This window comes from Protomyctophum bolini (assembly GCF_963924005.1).
Source record: "Protomyctophum bolini genome assembly, chromosome: 2".
Lineage (NCBI taxonomy): Eukaryota > Metazoa > Chordata > Actinopteri > Myctophiformes > Myctophidae > Protomyctophum > Protomyctophum bolini.
In genome coordinates this window covers 2448892-2464973 of record NC_137863.1, presented here as the reverse complement: position 1 = coordinate 2464973, position 16082 = coordinate 2448892, and the positions used below count along the sequence as shown (strand labels likewise).

The following is a 16082-nucleotide window of genomic DNA, read 5'->3' as shown; positions in this document are numbered from 1 at the left end:
GCAAGGAATTTCTTGACAGGGAATAGCTCATCACATGTCTACGGTGGATTTGAACACTTTGCAGATATAGTAAGACGATGATTCAAGCTTTTCGTAGGCTACAGCTGCAATGCTGGTGAGTTTGACGTTATTTAATTCAATTAAATAGGACTTTTCTGTGTGGATGAATGGGCTGTCTATGGGAAGTTGCACCTATAGGTAGCACCTTCAATCAATTGCCTTTATCTCCTATTCCGTGTCCCAGTTGGCATTTCTGTTCAAAGCAAGGTTTATTCCACACAAAATAAATTATTGCACAAAATCCAAAGGCCCCTGTAGAGACGGCACTATATGCGACGACACACACACTATAATGACATAACATCCGGGTGGGGGGGGGGGGGGGGATACTGGCGTGAATTTATATCAAAGTTATTAATAAATGCTGGCGGCGGTCTAAGTCTTAAAAATGAAGATTATTTGGCCCTAGCTGTAAGTACATTTGTATTTCTATATCACTTCTCACATCTCACAACGTGCTTTAGTTTACATTAAAAACAAACAAAAACAACAGGGCATATTAAAGCATGAAAAGGCTGTACATTTCATCTCAAGCAGGACAACTCTAACTCCTGCCTGAATGCAAATGTTGTCCAGCAGGGGGAGTGGTTTTACCAGGCTAACAACACGACCATGGAAAATACAGTCACATTTAGCCTATACCCTTAGAGTATTATAATATATATATATACTAAGCCTCTATACCACAAAACAAATAGTTAAAATAGTAGTATTTACATGCAGTGAAAAGACAATGCACAATAAGAGCAGTTGAGACGAAGAACAGTCTAAGTAGCCCATAAGAATAATAATCAATATTAAATGTATACATAAATTATAGATAAGGGGTTAGGACAAATGTGCGTTTTCGAGGAGGGGTCAGAATAAATGATGGACCTTAGAAATATGGTTCTTCGCCTCAACTGCTCACTGGCCAACAATACAAGCATGGGAAATAAAATCACAAACCATCAACAAACTAAACTTTGAACTGCCTGTTCAAATTGTAGCGTTTTATGGTTGTTCTTAAAACCCTTAGACCGACCAAGTGATGAATTACTGTATTCTGTGAACCCCGTGAATTGTCGTGGTTCTCGTTTTTTATTAATATGTTTAGATTAACTTGTCCGCACCTCTGTTGAAGTGCCCGAGCTTAAATTCGAACTACAATACCCAGAAATCCAGTGTCACACGTGTATGTTTTGTGTCGAGTTTCACAGCTGTAATAGCGTGTTGTACCAGAAATATAGAAGTGAAGAAATATACTTGACGGAGGAAAACACTTAAATAAATAACACACCAGGATGCGTCAGCTGTAGTGTTGCTGGTTCAGTACGACACACGTCACTGAGTTTATTTATTTACACCGGGTTATGTATACACACAGTTAACAAGCACTTCCTGTCTGGTGTTTGTTACTTCACAATAAGAGTATGTCAATAATAAAATATATATATATACAATTCAGATCATATTCCAACATTTTGCTATAGAAGCATGCCCCTAGTGGGAGCAGAGCTTAGAGCAGAGCCGGGAGCCGTCCCTGGCTCCTCCTGCCCATCCATTTGGAAGCGGTAACAAAACAAAAAAAAACGTTGAAAGCAGTAATATTTATTTGAGCGTGTTTTGCGGTAGTAGTAGTAATGATCCATCCATGTCCCAGTAGTGGCCTTCTCCAGTCCCAGCCCCACCAGCCCGGTGGCTGGGACAGGTGGCTGGGACCGTATAATGTGGTCATGTGACGATGTGTGGTCATGTGATGTGTGGTCATGTGATGTGTGGTCATGTGCATGGCGATGATGATGATGATGATGAGTCCTCGGTGTACCGTTGCTTGCGTCTCTCGGCTAGCCGTGTTGGAGGTACCAGTTGATCCACATCAGGTAGTTCTAGCCGTATTGGAGGTACCAGTTGATCCACATCAGGTAGTTCCGGACCTGGGTGTACACGCCGGGGTAGTGAGGGTTGGCACAGCTGATCCCCCACGACACTATGCCCTCGAAGGTACCGTCACAGACCAGAGGCCCGCCCGAGTCCCCCTGAGGACCACAGAACAGTGTTACCGTTACAGACAGTTGATTTAGTTGACTAAACTGTATTTGGGTGTCGTAATGGTAGATTTGACACTTGGCTGCAGTCTGGAAAGTAGCAGATCTACAAGTTCACAGGTTGTCACGCTGCGACGCGCCGTGAGCTTGTCATGAAGCATTCCCCAGAATTGGAATGCTAGCGTTCGAGTGGTTGGAAGGCTTTTTGATTGATTGATTGATTGACTGAAGTATTTATTGACAGTCTGCAGAATTACAGTACAACTCAATACATTTACTGTTAACTGTGAAAAGTGGACGACACCATAAAGCATTACACTTGTTTACAACAGGGCCCACCATTTTCAATTAATTCAAAACATTTAGAGACGTACGATTATACACTTCTATATAGCCAAAAACAGGAAATCATCATAGAAGGTACAAATGGAAATATATACAGTGAGGGGGAAAAGGGGTGGGGGGGGGGGGGGGGAATTTAGATTTTACGGGGGCCAGTTTCGAATTTCAGCCGTCTGTAAGTGCCCTTTGAGAGCAGTTTTGAAGGAGTCAAGGGATTCACATGTCTTAATGACTGTTGGTAGGGCGTTCCCGCATTCATATTGTGGCAGTTCTGCCACTGAGACTGAATTCAACATAGGGTTAAAGTTTGAGGTATTATTTGTTATTTTGACGTGTGTGTGTGTGTGTGTGTGTGTGTGTGTGTGTGTGTGTGTGTGTGTGTGTGTGTGTGTGTGTGTGTGTGTGTGTGTGTGTGTGTGTGTGTGTGTGTGTGTGTGTGTGTGTGTGTGTGTGTGTGTGTGTGTGTGTGTGTGTGTGTGTGTGTGTGTGTGTGTGTGTGTGTGTGTGTGGAGAGAGAACTCTGATTATAAATGTGGTTTATGTGAATTGTGGATAATGTGTAATGATTTAAATGTGAATTATACAAGTGTTAAAGTATTGTCTCTGGACATGGGGCTGTTATAATTGTGGAACCAATTAGGGTTGGTATGGTCCAGTGGGAGGGTCCTAGCCTATAAGAAGGGGGACCTGCCACTGGGGATCAGTCGATGTAGGGCTGTAGACCAGGAGGGCCAACCTATTCAGGGACTATGACTTGCTATCTTGGGGTAATTTTGAACATTTTGAGTCTTGAATCTAATGCCCTTTTGAGGCCATACTACCTCGCACTGAGCAAAGTGTGACACATATCATTCTTCCTTGTCCCGCTGACGTTTGTGTGTTTGTGTGTTTGTTGTCCTCCTCACCTGACAGGAGTCTTTGCCTCCGAACTGCGACCCGGCACAGATCATGTTCCGGGTGATCCTGAAGTAGTAGTAATACTGGCACCGGGGGATGAAGTCCACGTCCACGGCCCTCAGCCCGCGGGCCAGCTGGGAGCTGTAGAGGCTGGTCACCCCCCAGCCGCTGACCCGGCACTCTGTGGAACGGGTCAAGGGCCGCGTGCTGGCGTCCGGCAGGCGGGCCAGCTGCACCCTGCTGTTGATGGACGCTGGCCGCTCCAGCTGAGAGATGGAGACACGGAGGTGATGTATATCAGTCTATCCATTAGTGGTTTGGTTGATTTTAATAGTTTATGAGAGAGAGGTAAAGGTCTATTCACTTGATAGCCGCAGTGATACTCACCATAATGTGTTGGAAAATAACCATCTTTGTTGTTATTAGTCAAGCGGACACCATATTCTTTTGTGTTTTTGAGGATGATGTGGGTCATATAACTCATATTTAAGACTATAATGGTAGCAACCCCCCAAATCCTGTTCTGCTACTTACCCCTATGTGTCAAGATACTCCATGACCAATTTCAGACTTCCATGTCTATTTATGTAATTTTAGTGAATTCATATTTGCCTTTACACAATTTCACCAGAGCCATATATACCAAAAAGGGGGTTTTGAGGTGGGTGGGACATTTTGACAACTTTGTATCATAGCTCATCATTTTCAGCACATTTTTTCCAATAAGAAAACACTGATTAGAAGTATATTTCCGGGGGGTGCATGATACCCCCCTCCAGTGACTAGACTAGTATTGATACTTTAAATAAAGAGTGTGCGTACTTAGATGTACTGACCTTGAGCAGCATGAGGTCATTGTCGAAGGTCCTGTAGTTGTACCTGTAGTAGACCAGGACTCTGGAGACTCGGAACTCCTGCTCATGACCATCGACACCGTAGAGGCTGTGTTCCCCCAGCACCACTTTGACCAGGTGTCTCCTACACAAGACCACAGCACAAAGACACTTTGACCATCGACACCGTAGAGGCTGTGTTCCCTCAGCACCACTTTGACCAGGTGTCTCCTACACAAGACCACAGCACAAAGACACTTTAGACACCGTAGAGGCTGTGTTCCCCCAGCACCACTTTGACCAGGTGTCTCCTACACAAGACCACAGCACAAAGACACTTTAGACACCGTAGAGGCTGTGTTCCCCCAGCACCACTTTGACCAGGTGTCTCCTATACAAGACCACAGCACAAAGACACTGTAGAGGCTGTGTTCCCCCAGCACCACTTTGACCAGGTGTCTCCTATACAAGACCACAGCACAAAGACACTGTAGAGGCTGTGTTCCCCCAGCACCACTTTGACCAGGTGTCTCCTATACAAGACCACAGCACAAAGACACTGTAGAGGCTGTGTTCCCCCAGCACCACTTTGACCAGGTGTCTCCTACACAAGACCACAGCACAAAGACACTGTAGAGGCTGTGTTCCCCCAGCACCACTTTGACCAGGTGTCTCCTATACAAGACCACAGCACAAAGACACTGTAGAGGCTGTGTTCCCCCAGCACCACTTTGACCAGGTGTCTCCTATACAAGACCACAGCACAAAGACACTGTAGAGGCTGTGTTCCCCCAGCACCACTTTGACCAGGTGTCTCCTACACAAGACCACAGCACAAAGACACTTTGACCAGGTGTCTCCTATGAGAGTAACCAGACCACAGCACAAAGACACTTTGACCAGGTGTCTCCTATGAGAAGACCACAGCACAAAGACACTTTGACCAGGTGTCTCCTATGAGAAGACCACAGCACAAAGACACTTTGACCAGGTGTCTCCTATGAGACCACAGCACAAAGACACTTTGACCAGGTGTCTCCTATGAGAGTAACCAGACCACAGCACAAAGACACTTTGACCAGGTGTCTCCTATGAGAAGACCACAGCACAAAAACACTTTGACCAGGTGTCTCCTATGAGACCACAGCACAAAGACACTTTGACCAGGTGTCTCCTATGAGACCACAGCACAAAAACACTTTGACCAGGTGTCTCCTATGAGACCACAGCACAAAGACACTTTGACCAGGTGTCTCCTATGAGAAGACCACAGCACAAAGACACGTTGACCAGGTGTCTCCTATGAGAAGACCACAGCACAAAGACACGTTGACCAGGTGTCTCCTATGAGAAGACCACAGCACAAAGACACGTTGACCAGGTGTCTCCTATGAGAAGACCACAGCACAAAGACACGTTGACCAGGTGTCTCCTATGAGAAGACCACAGCACAAAGACACTTTGACCAGGTGTCTCCTATGAGAAGACCACAGCACAAAGACACTTTGACCAGGTGTCTCCTATGAGAAGACCACAGCACAAAGACACTTTGACCAGGTGTCAAAGTCCCCCTCATCCCTAAACTTATTTGCCATTTTTTACTATTTTAAAACATTTAAAAATAGTTCAACTAGCCAATCTACATCGACACGTTGTTAGCTTGTATAGATCGGCTATTTGTATTATTTTAAAGTGTTTCAAAATAGTAATATTTATCCCTAAAATAAGTTTAGACATAAGGGGTAAGGGGTGGCGCAGTTTTCAGAAAACTGTCAGGATTTAGGAGACATTTTTTAGAATCGGCCTCAGTTCTTAATAACAAAAAAATAATAACTTTAACATTTTAGGAAATATACCCACAATGACATCATGTCAACATTCAGGCGGAGTGTCACATTGCTGTTTGAGAGAATACAGCTTACCTAACTACAGTTCTACATGTATATAAAGTGCAGTAACTCACGGCCTCCAGCAGTGGGCGGCAGTCACCACCCACTGCGGGTGGACGAGGGTGGCTCCACAGAAGTGATTGGACCTGTACTGCAGAGAGGCCTGGTATGGGATGGAGTACGGCGCCACCTGGTGGCCTCCGATGATCTTGCCTGCAGACACACCTAGTGTGGGAAGAAACACACATCACTTATTGCAGTGCAGGCACGTGCACACATAGACATCAAAGGGGGCTTCAGCCCCTGCCCTTTTACCCGTCTGTAGGCTATAAAACAACGTTATGCCCTTTCCAGACCACGAATGCACCATTTACTACATGGTGAAAGAAATGCCTCTCCTCTCCTCTCCTCTCCTCTCCTCTCCTCTCCTCTCCTCTCCTCTCCTCTCCTCTCCTCTCCTCTCCTCTCCTCTCCTCTCCTCTCCTCTCCTCTCCCCTCCCCTCCCCTCCTCTCCTCTCCTCTCCTTTCCATGCCATACATAAGGCAGCATTCAGGAGAATTGCTTTTTTTTCTCCTGAACTTGAACACAGAACTTTGCGTTGAACAAATTTGTTTCCAAATCCATGTTGTTGTACACACCGCATCTCCACTAGCTAAAGAGTAAAGGTCATTACACACTGGCGAATTAGCGACGCGATGCGAATAAGCGATCTGAAAATGCGAAATATTGCATGTTGCAGTTCGCCTGCGAATCTCTGCCAAATACGACACCAGAGCGAACAAATAAAGAGCGAAAACGGTCGCATTTTCGCACATTCGCCACTGATGTGGAAGCTTGCATTTTTTAAATGCGAATTATTCGCACGAATATATCGCGTCGCCAATTTGCCAGTGTGTAATGACCTTAATGAAGAGTAATTTTGCGCCCGGAAATAGCTGATCTACAAGCTCTCAACAGCTGGCCTGTTCTGACATCATTCTGATGTCTGCATAGACTCCATATATGGGCATAAAAGGGACACAGACATACTGTAATATCCGGGTGGGGCATGCACTTCCAACTTGCATCATTCCAAGTAGTCCAGTGGTTTTCAAAGCCTTTTCATATCAAGGTCCATTATTCATTCATTATTAGACATTTGAGCCACGAACCACCATTTGATGAGATGTAGCCTTATTGCAGACCCCAAACTAAATAATTTTGTTAACGTTGGATAATGTGTCCACATATTGACGCGGTACCATAGGAGAGATAACGGGCAACATCAAAGTAATTCTCTAATTGTTTGCGTAAATTAAGTAGCCTATTTTTAACGTGTCCAAAAGGTTTTAGGGATAGAAAAACAAAAGCCTCCTTACCTGTGATGTGGAGAAGAGCGGAGAGGAGCAGTGAGAGATGAGAGAGTTGAGTCATAGTCGTGAAGATTTCTACCAACCAGAGAAACACAAGAGTAGCTCATCATCTCAAACACCAACATCATAATTATATCCTTTGGAGAATTGCTTCACTTGTGTTTGCACGTTGCATTCAATCAATACAACTCATGGAGAGTGTAATATAAAATAATTTTTTTATCCCACGGTTTTGTAACCCAGTTTTCTTTTCACCCAGTGCCAATTATCTAATGTAATCCTGGGCGCTACACTTCCTCTGCCAACCTGGGGGGGGGGGGGCAGCGGACTGACCTCATGCCTCCTTCTATGCATGAGGAGTCCAAGCTGCTTCTTTTCACCTGACAGAGGGGAATTCCCCGGCCGGACGTAGTGCGTGGAAGGAACACGTTATTCCGACCAGTTCCTTTCCCCTCCATCAGGCGCCCCGGCTGGCCAGGGGGAGTTTCTGTGGTACTCTTATTATCTTATACCAAAGATTATAGACCACAAATGTGACCGCATCGGGCAAAACGGCCCTCATTTGGACCAGAGTAATTTTTCTGTTTTTTTTTTACAGATTATTAAAGTACATAATGTAAGCTTTCATATAATGCATCATTCAATGAAATTGGAAAATATTTGAAGGAGATATGACCATTTAAAAAGGATTGTAGCCTACCATTATACCAAAACCTGAGTAAAAAAATTTTTTAGTTTGTTGTGCCTTTTCATTCTAGGCGAGATGAGGACCATTTTGTCAGGTGCAGAGTCACAAATCCTTTCAGATTGTGGACCTACTGTATAGCCAATGGTTTACAGTTCATTAACTGACCGTTCAATCCCTTTGATATCAAATAATGCAACGTTATTCTGTCGGGTGGAAACATCACATGTCCAAAACCAAAACTGTTACTTTCAAAATTCAAAGCCATCAAAAGTAGCAGATCTACAAGCTGTAGATGTACTGTAAACACGTGGTACAGTTGTAGAACCTATAGCTGTAGACATGTGTAAACACGACGTACAACTACAGTTGTAGAACAAGATCATCGGACTTCCCACACTTTCTGAACAATAAGGCCATCACACGGCTAAGCACTTTCAATATCAAATGACACTGATAATCCCCTGTATCGCTTCTTTAACCTCCTTTAAGCCGTCTGGACAAAGATACAGAGCCTTGCCCTGGAAAAAGGTCCGTTTTAGTAGGAGTTTTGTCCCCTCAGCCATAGCCATGGTAAAGCATATCGACTATAGGGCTTATAGATGTTAATCAGACTAATAATCCATTTTAGGGATGTCCCAAATCACGTTCCGATATCTGCTGATAGCAAATTTTCCCGATCCGATATTAATATTTTTTATATAGAACACGTTTATGTCATATCCCAAATAACAGACAATATCCAGTCTAATATCATGATAATACTGATACAATAGGGATGTCCCGATCACGCACAAAAGTGTCGCAAAAAAGCATGAACCGCAAGGTCGAGATTGTAGATCTGATACTTTTGCTCCTTTTGAATTTGAACCCTGAAAAGTAACAGTTTAGTTTAGGATGAGGTTCCCCCCCCCCTCCCTGACAGAGAGCGATATTCAACACAAATCCTTATAATAGTTGCCTTACCTCAGCAGTCAACTGAAAAATATATTATAAAAATATATTATAATAGTTGCCTTACCTCAACAGTCAACTGAAAAATATATTATAAAAATATATTATAAATCATAGTTGCCTTACCTCAGCAGTCAACTGAAAAATATATTATAAAAATATATTATAAATAATAGTTGCCTTACCTCCGCAGTCAACTGAAAAATACATTATAAAAATATATTATAAATCATAGTTGCCTTACCTCTTACTGCCTTACTGCTAGAGCTGCTCAAATCCCCCTGAGATGCTTTCACACACTTGCACGACGCACGCGCACACTCACACACACACGCTCAAGGTCCGCGCTCAGGCCTGGTGACTTTTATACTGTCACCAAACACTCTCTCTCTTAGGCTACTGTATACGCATGTGTCTCTTTTGCCATGTGCATGTGCAGAGACATGTGTGCATGCACGCACACGCACGCACGCACACACAAAGAGTAGACATGACCTAGTACTACATGACAAAAGCAAAGTCTTCTTTTTTAGGGCCCCTCCCTCTGAAGCCATTGTTTGCTCGCGTATAGCATTGATGCTATTGTCCGCTAACTAATAGGAGAACAGGGAGAGCCCTTTGGAGAGGTGAAGCTGTTGAGGTCTGATGTGGTAAACCTCGTATGTCTAAATAAAACGCTTACAGGATTCAGGATGCAAAGCAGGTCTCAGACGGACGGCTGCAATTCAAAACTGGCCCCTGTAAATTAATTCTGAGTCCGTCCGTCCGTCCCCTCCACACACACACACACACACCCCTTTCTTCCCATAGTATACAGTTTTTTTCCCCCTTTTTTTTAAACTTTTTTTTTACTGAGGATTTCCTGTTTTTTTATAGACGTGTCTATTTGTAAGTCTTCAAATGTTACGTCTTTAAATTGAAAATGGTGGACCCTGTTGTAAGCAAGTGTATAAATGCTTACGGTTCATCCACAAAGTAACAGTTCTTGTATTGATTGACTTGAGTGCTTTGGTTTGAAATGTGAAATAAAAAAATCAATCAATCAATCAATCTACAAGCTATAATGCTACTTTTGATACTTAACTGATTGTAAACCAGGGACCACCACCACCTTCACTAAGAATCAACCTGGGGACCACTGTTGTGTTGCAATGGAATATGGGCTAAGATTAGTGCTTTCGTAACACTTGCTATGGAATACTGTTTCTCAAACGATGGTCCACAGACTTGACTGATATACAGTACTGACACATGTGGCCCTACTGTGTATCTTGGGCGTGCCTTAACCTTTATCCCTAAACTTTTTTGGCATATTTTACTATCTTGAAAAATATTAAAAATAGTTCAACTAGCTGATCTACATCCACACATTATGATCTTGTATATCGGCTATTTTAACTATTTTAATAATAGTAATAATTATATATATATATATATATAGTAAAAATGTAAAATACGTGCAAGATATAGCACATGATGACATGATTATATGGGCACATTTCCTTTTTTTATTTAACCAGTAAAATCACATTGAGACTGCGTCTCTTTTACAAGTGGGAACTGGCCAAGAGGCAGAAATAAAAATTACACTTCAATACCACATCATCAATGTTACATTTTGAACCAGCAAATACAACATCCATAATACACCTTAGAGTACCCATATGCATAATACAACAAGTCACCTGTCCTACTTTTTTTTTAGTAGCAGGGCAAAATACACCATATACACAATCTCCACGATCTGAGCCGATATAATAGATCTATAGGCATGAACATAGGCTAGTCCTACTCAATGAGGTAACTGATACACTTACCCTTCTTGAGATTCTATTTCCCTTTTCTGTGGAATTTCTTAACGTCAGACTTCCCAGTAATTCTGACAACATTGACACACTTCCACGGAACAGTATAGCCTACACAAAAGGTTTAGTGCACAAAAGGTTTAGTGCACTGTTCTGTTCCGTGGAAGAAAATACAAAATATTCACTTTGCTATACATTACTAAATGCATGGTCAGGGACCACACGCAATACCTTCACGGACCACCAGTGGTCCACTGTTGAAAACCCCTGAGCTAGTGCATGAATCCGTTTAATCCCTAGTTTGTTGAGTTTGTTGATACCATTTGGTTTAAAAGGCAAAAGCATTTGGAAATGCAAATTACACATCGAGTGGAGTACTTTTTGTCGGCCCTATATACGTTTTTGAATAATTTGTCTGTCTTTTATATTTTGACTGGCTGGAAATTAAACATGTTCAGTGACTGTAGGCCTACTGTAGAATTCTAAGCTGTGTGTGTACTGTATGTTTTGACAGGATATACAGTATGGAGATGAGATGCTGCTGGAGGTCTGAGGATGAACTAGAGAGAGAGAGAGGCTGTCTTTCATCCACCTCGGGGTTGATCCATGGGTTCCAACGTTAGGCCCTGCCTGGCCTTTGACCCTTTGACCTTTGACCCTGCCTGGCCATCACTTACACAACTGATGACATCAAGTAGAAGACGGCTTAAAGTAAGAACCTTGTTGTTTTACATTTTCTTTCTTTGCTGCTGCTTGTCAGGAGCAATGTGTGGAAGTGTCCTTGAGCAAGACTCTGAACCCCTGATTGCTCCTGATGTGCAGGTTGGTGCCTTGCATGTTTCCTCTCCTGTCATCCTTTAATCACATCAGTATACACACATCTTACAACAACAAAAGAATGAAGTATGATATGATATAATACTTTATTGTCAGTTCACACTGAAATTTGTCTTGCGACACACCAGCCAAGTATGCAGAACACATATACAAACACAAAGAACAAGACAATTTACATACATAAAGACATGAGCAATATCCACCGCTTAGATTATCCTGTGGCTACTACATCTCCTGATTAAGCCTCAAGGTCGACTGGTAGACAAAGAACCTCTTTAGTCTGACCTTATTGTTTGCTGGTACACCATATCTCCTTCCTGAAGGTAGCAAGAAGAAGAAGGTCATGAATACAAGTGGCGGAAATGAGTTTTCTCCAACGGGTGGCTGGCAACCTCCCTTAGAGATAGGGTGAGAAGTTCAGTCACGCGAGAGAGACTCGGAGTACAAATATTTAGTGCCAGGTACCCTTGAAAAATATTCAAAATGTTTATGTTTTTTTAGTTATTTTTTTTTACCATCCTTTTGAAGACCTGGTTGCTTATTTCTCTTGCGAAATCTGGCAACACTGGTGCCAATCTACGACGACACCATGAAACAGGAAGTATGTGTTCAAAGGATGTGTGTGTGAGCGGTGTGTAACCGGAGGGAACAGTCTGAAAGAAAATGTAATTACGGCACAAAAGCACTAATCGAAACCTGTACTTTCTCGTCTATGTGAGCTTCCTCACATAGACATGAAAGACTTTTGTGTTGTTTACAATGTTGTCCAAAAAGGCTTTTATTACGTCATAGATTTAATTCATTATCAAAGTTGTCGTCCAAAGCTATGTGGCCAAAAGTTCTCAGGAAACGGTAAATGGTGCATTTATATATAGCGGCTTTTATCCAAGGAGCTGTACAGAGATTGTGCATTACATTCACCCATTCACACACACATTCACACACCTTTACAGATTGTGCATTACATTCACACATTCACACACCGTTCCCGGAGGAAATGCAAGGCACCAACCTGCACTTTGGGAGCAATTCTAGGTATAAGAACTTTCCGCCTCTGGCCCTATGGCAGGTAAATACAATGTTGGGGCGTGTGGAGTTTGCTTTGGAGTTGCCAAAACTGCAAGTTCACATTTGAATATAACACAAGCTATATATATATATATATATATATATAGCTATAAACACAACACGACATCACAACACTGTGTATCAGTATTCGGTATCGTTGTCGGCTAACACATTTATTGTGCGATCGGATCGGGAAGGAAAGAAGAAGTGTATCGGGGAAATCCCTAATCATCACTTTACCCAAATACAGCTTTCTGGATGTCCGGTCGTCCTATAAGAATTAAAATAGAATATAATCCTATATTCCTATTTAATAGAATATAAATATAGGGACGATGCGATTCATAACACAGGGGATTTTTCTGTGTGTGAGAATTAAGGCTCGCCATATAAAGTTCAGGTCTTCAATTCCATTTCTTTATTGCTTCTTTGACCTAAAAAACCAAACGTTCAACCAGTATAATTATGTACATGTGAGGAGTCGTCATGCAGGCTACCGGCCCCAGCCAACCAAATGCCCAGATTTGCTCCTTTTCTCTCCCTAAAATGAGAGGCGTGTGAATTGCAACCTGAGTGTAGTGTGTGTGAGGACGGGTTAATCCCGGGCCAGGTCGTCATACCTGGCGCTGGGACTGCATTAGGCCACATGGTAGCGATGAGCTCTCTCACTCGCTCAGCTGGAAACATCAATTATTCAGAGAGAGAGAGAGAGAGAGGGGGAGAGAGAGAGGGGGGGGAGAGAGAGAGAGAGAGGGGGAGAGGGAGAGAGAGGAGAGAGAGAGAGGGGGAGAGAGGAGATCAGCCGTGATTGTATTCTTCCCATGCACACTTGCTATCTGCAGGGAATATTGTGCTGACTCTCATCACCACCATCACGCCACCATCACCACGCCACCATCATCACGCCACCATCACCACGCCACCATCACCACGCCACCATCACCACGCCACCATCATCACGCCACCATCACCAGAAGGCTGATGTAGTCCATGATGATATGAATGATGTCCAAAGCTGTTACTTTTCTGGTTTTAAAAAATTATAATAAAAAGCAAAGGTTAGGTATAGCTGATCTACCAGCTGGAGTAGCATGGATCATGCTACTTAATTCATTTAAAAGCATGGATCATGCTACTTAATTCATTTAAAAGCATGGATCATGCTACTTAATTAATTTAAAAGCATGGATCATGCTACTTAATTAATTTAAAAGCATGGATCATGCTACTTAATTAATTTAAAAGCATGGATCATGCTACTTAATTAATTTAAAAGCATGGATCATGCTACTTAATTAATTTAAAAGCATGGATCATGCTACTTAATTCATTTAAAAGCATGGATCATGCTACTTAATTCATTTAAAAGCATGGATCATGCTACTTAATTCATTTAAAAGCATGGATCATGCTACTTAATTAATTTAAAAGCATGGATCATGCTACTTAATTAATTTAAAAGCATGGATCATGCTACTTAATTAATTTAAAAGCATGGATCATGCTACTTAATTCATTTAAAAGCATGGATCATGCTACTTAATTCATTTAAAAGCATGGATCATGCTACTTAATTAATTTAAAAGCATGGATCATGCTACTTAATTCATTTAAAAGCATGGATCATGCTACTTAATTCATTTAAAAGCATGGATCATGCTACTTAATTAATTTAAAAGCATGGATCATGCTACTTAATTCATTTCAGTTACTCTTGTGTTTTTGCTACAGGAGAGAGACTATAAGAGAGGTTATGGTTACTGTTATGGCCTAGTAATGTTCAACTATACAGACTAAAGATAATAATGAATGTAGGCCTAGTAATGTTCAACTATACAGACTAAAGATAATAATGAATGTAGGCCTAGTAATGTTCAACTATACAGACTAAAGATAATAATGAATGTAGGCCTAGTAATGTTCAACTATACAGACTAAAGATAATAATGAATGTAGGCCTAGTAGTGTCAAAGTGTCCTTGAGCAAGTTCTGAACCCCTAATTGCTCCCGATCTGCTGGTTGGTGCCTTGCATGGTTTCCGCCGCCATCAGTGTATGTGTGTGTGTGAATGAAATGCACAATCTATGTAAAGTTCCTTGGATAAAGGCGCTATATAAATGCACCATTTACCATTTAATGTTCAGCAACTATACAGACTAAAGATATTAATGCATATTTTCATGACATTTTTTTTAATCGTTTGAGAATCGTGATCTCAATTCCTGCAGTGGAGGGGGAAAGAAATCGTGTTTCACATTTGAGCAAGAATCGTGCAGCACTATAACACACACACGCACGCACACGTGCACACCCACACACGCGCGCGCGCACACACACACACACACACACACACACGCACACAGCGCACACACACACACACACACACACACACACACACACACACACAGAAGGCCGGTGACACATGTCAGCAGGGAGAAGCTGCAGCGTGTTGACAGGCCGGGGCTGGCTGCCTGATACAGCTCCACGGTCACCATGGCAACAACAATGCAAGGCATTTACAGCAGTCAGGAAGGAGAGCTGTGACTTAATGAAGGATGCCTCATGAAGGTGAACCTTGTGCTCTCTCTCTCTCTCTCTCTCTCTCTCCGGCCCCGTCTCAATCATATCGTTGCTGTCGGGGCAGGAACCTCTTATCTCCCATCGTTTCACTTTTCGCATTTGTTTTGACCAGAAGCAAAGATTTGAGTTAAAAACGTTCACTGTGAAAGAATGTATATTCAAAGATTTGCGCCACATTTTAAACGATTAAAAAAAGATAGCAGACCTACAAGCTTATAGCCGCGCTATGAGCTTGTAGGTCTGCTATTTTTCAATAGCCAAAGTATAACATAATGCTTAACACGAAAAATGTGTTCCCGCCCAGAATGCATTAAGAGAGTCTGCTAAATGCCTAAACTGTAAATTGAATCCTATAGGTGCTGTAGAATCGTTTGAAAAGAAGTCCTCAGGATGCGTTGTATATTACTCAGCAAGAATCTTTATTAGTTGCTAAGGAGTCACATTTGAGTTCAACAAAAGTAAACAGAGTTGGACAGCTTACTTCCATGAGATGACAATTCGAGTATGACTCCAGATGGCTGTTTGCATAGTCCTTATATAGTTCTGAATATAACGGGTGTGTGTGTGCATGTGTGAGTGTGCATTGTATGCGTGCGTGTGTGCATGTGTGTGCGTGCGTGCGTGCAGGTGTGTGTGTGTGTGTGTGTGTGTGTGTGTGTGTGTGTGTGTGATTAGTCCGACATATGGCATCACTCTATGGTCAGGTGAGTTATAACAATGTACATAGGATGTCAATTGTCACAGACAGTGTC

The 16082-nt window shown here is 42.4% G+C and overlaps 1 protein-coding gene across 1 annotated transcript; it reads right to left on the bottom strand.

The window, feature by feature from the left end:
- Positions 1 to 1928: 1928 nt before the first annotated feature.
- Positions 1929 to 7462, bottom strand: LOC308326131 (trypsin-like; the record flags this gene model as incomplete). The annotated part of the gene is made up of 8 exons (XM_080778938.1): positions 1929 to 2078; positions 3335 to 3592; positions 4163 to 4304; positions 4475 to 4621; positions 4704 to 4763; positions 4917 to 4976; positions 6123 to 6273; positions 7408 to 7462. The coding sequence occupies 8 exons, from the start codon at positions 7460 to 7462 to the stop codon at positions 1929 to 1931; spliced, it is 1023 nt and encodes a 340-aa protein (XP_080635064.1).
- Between the last annotated feature and the right edge of the window lie 8620 nt (positions 7463 to 16082).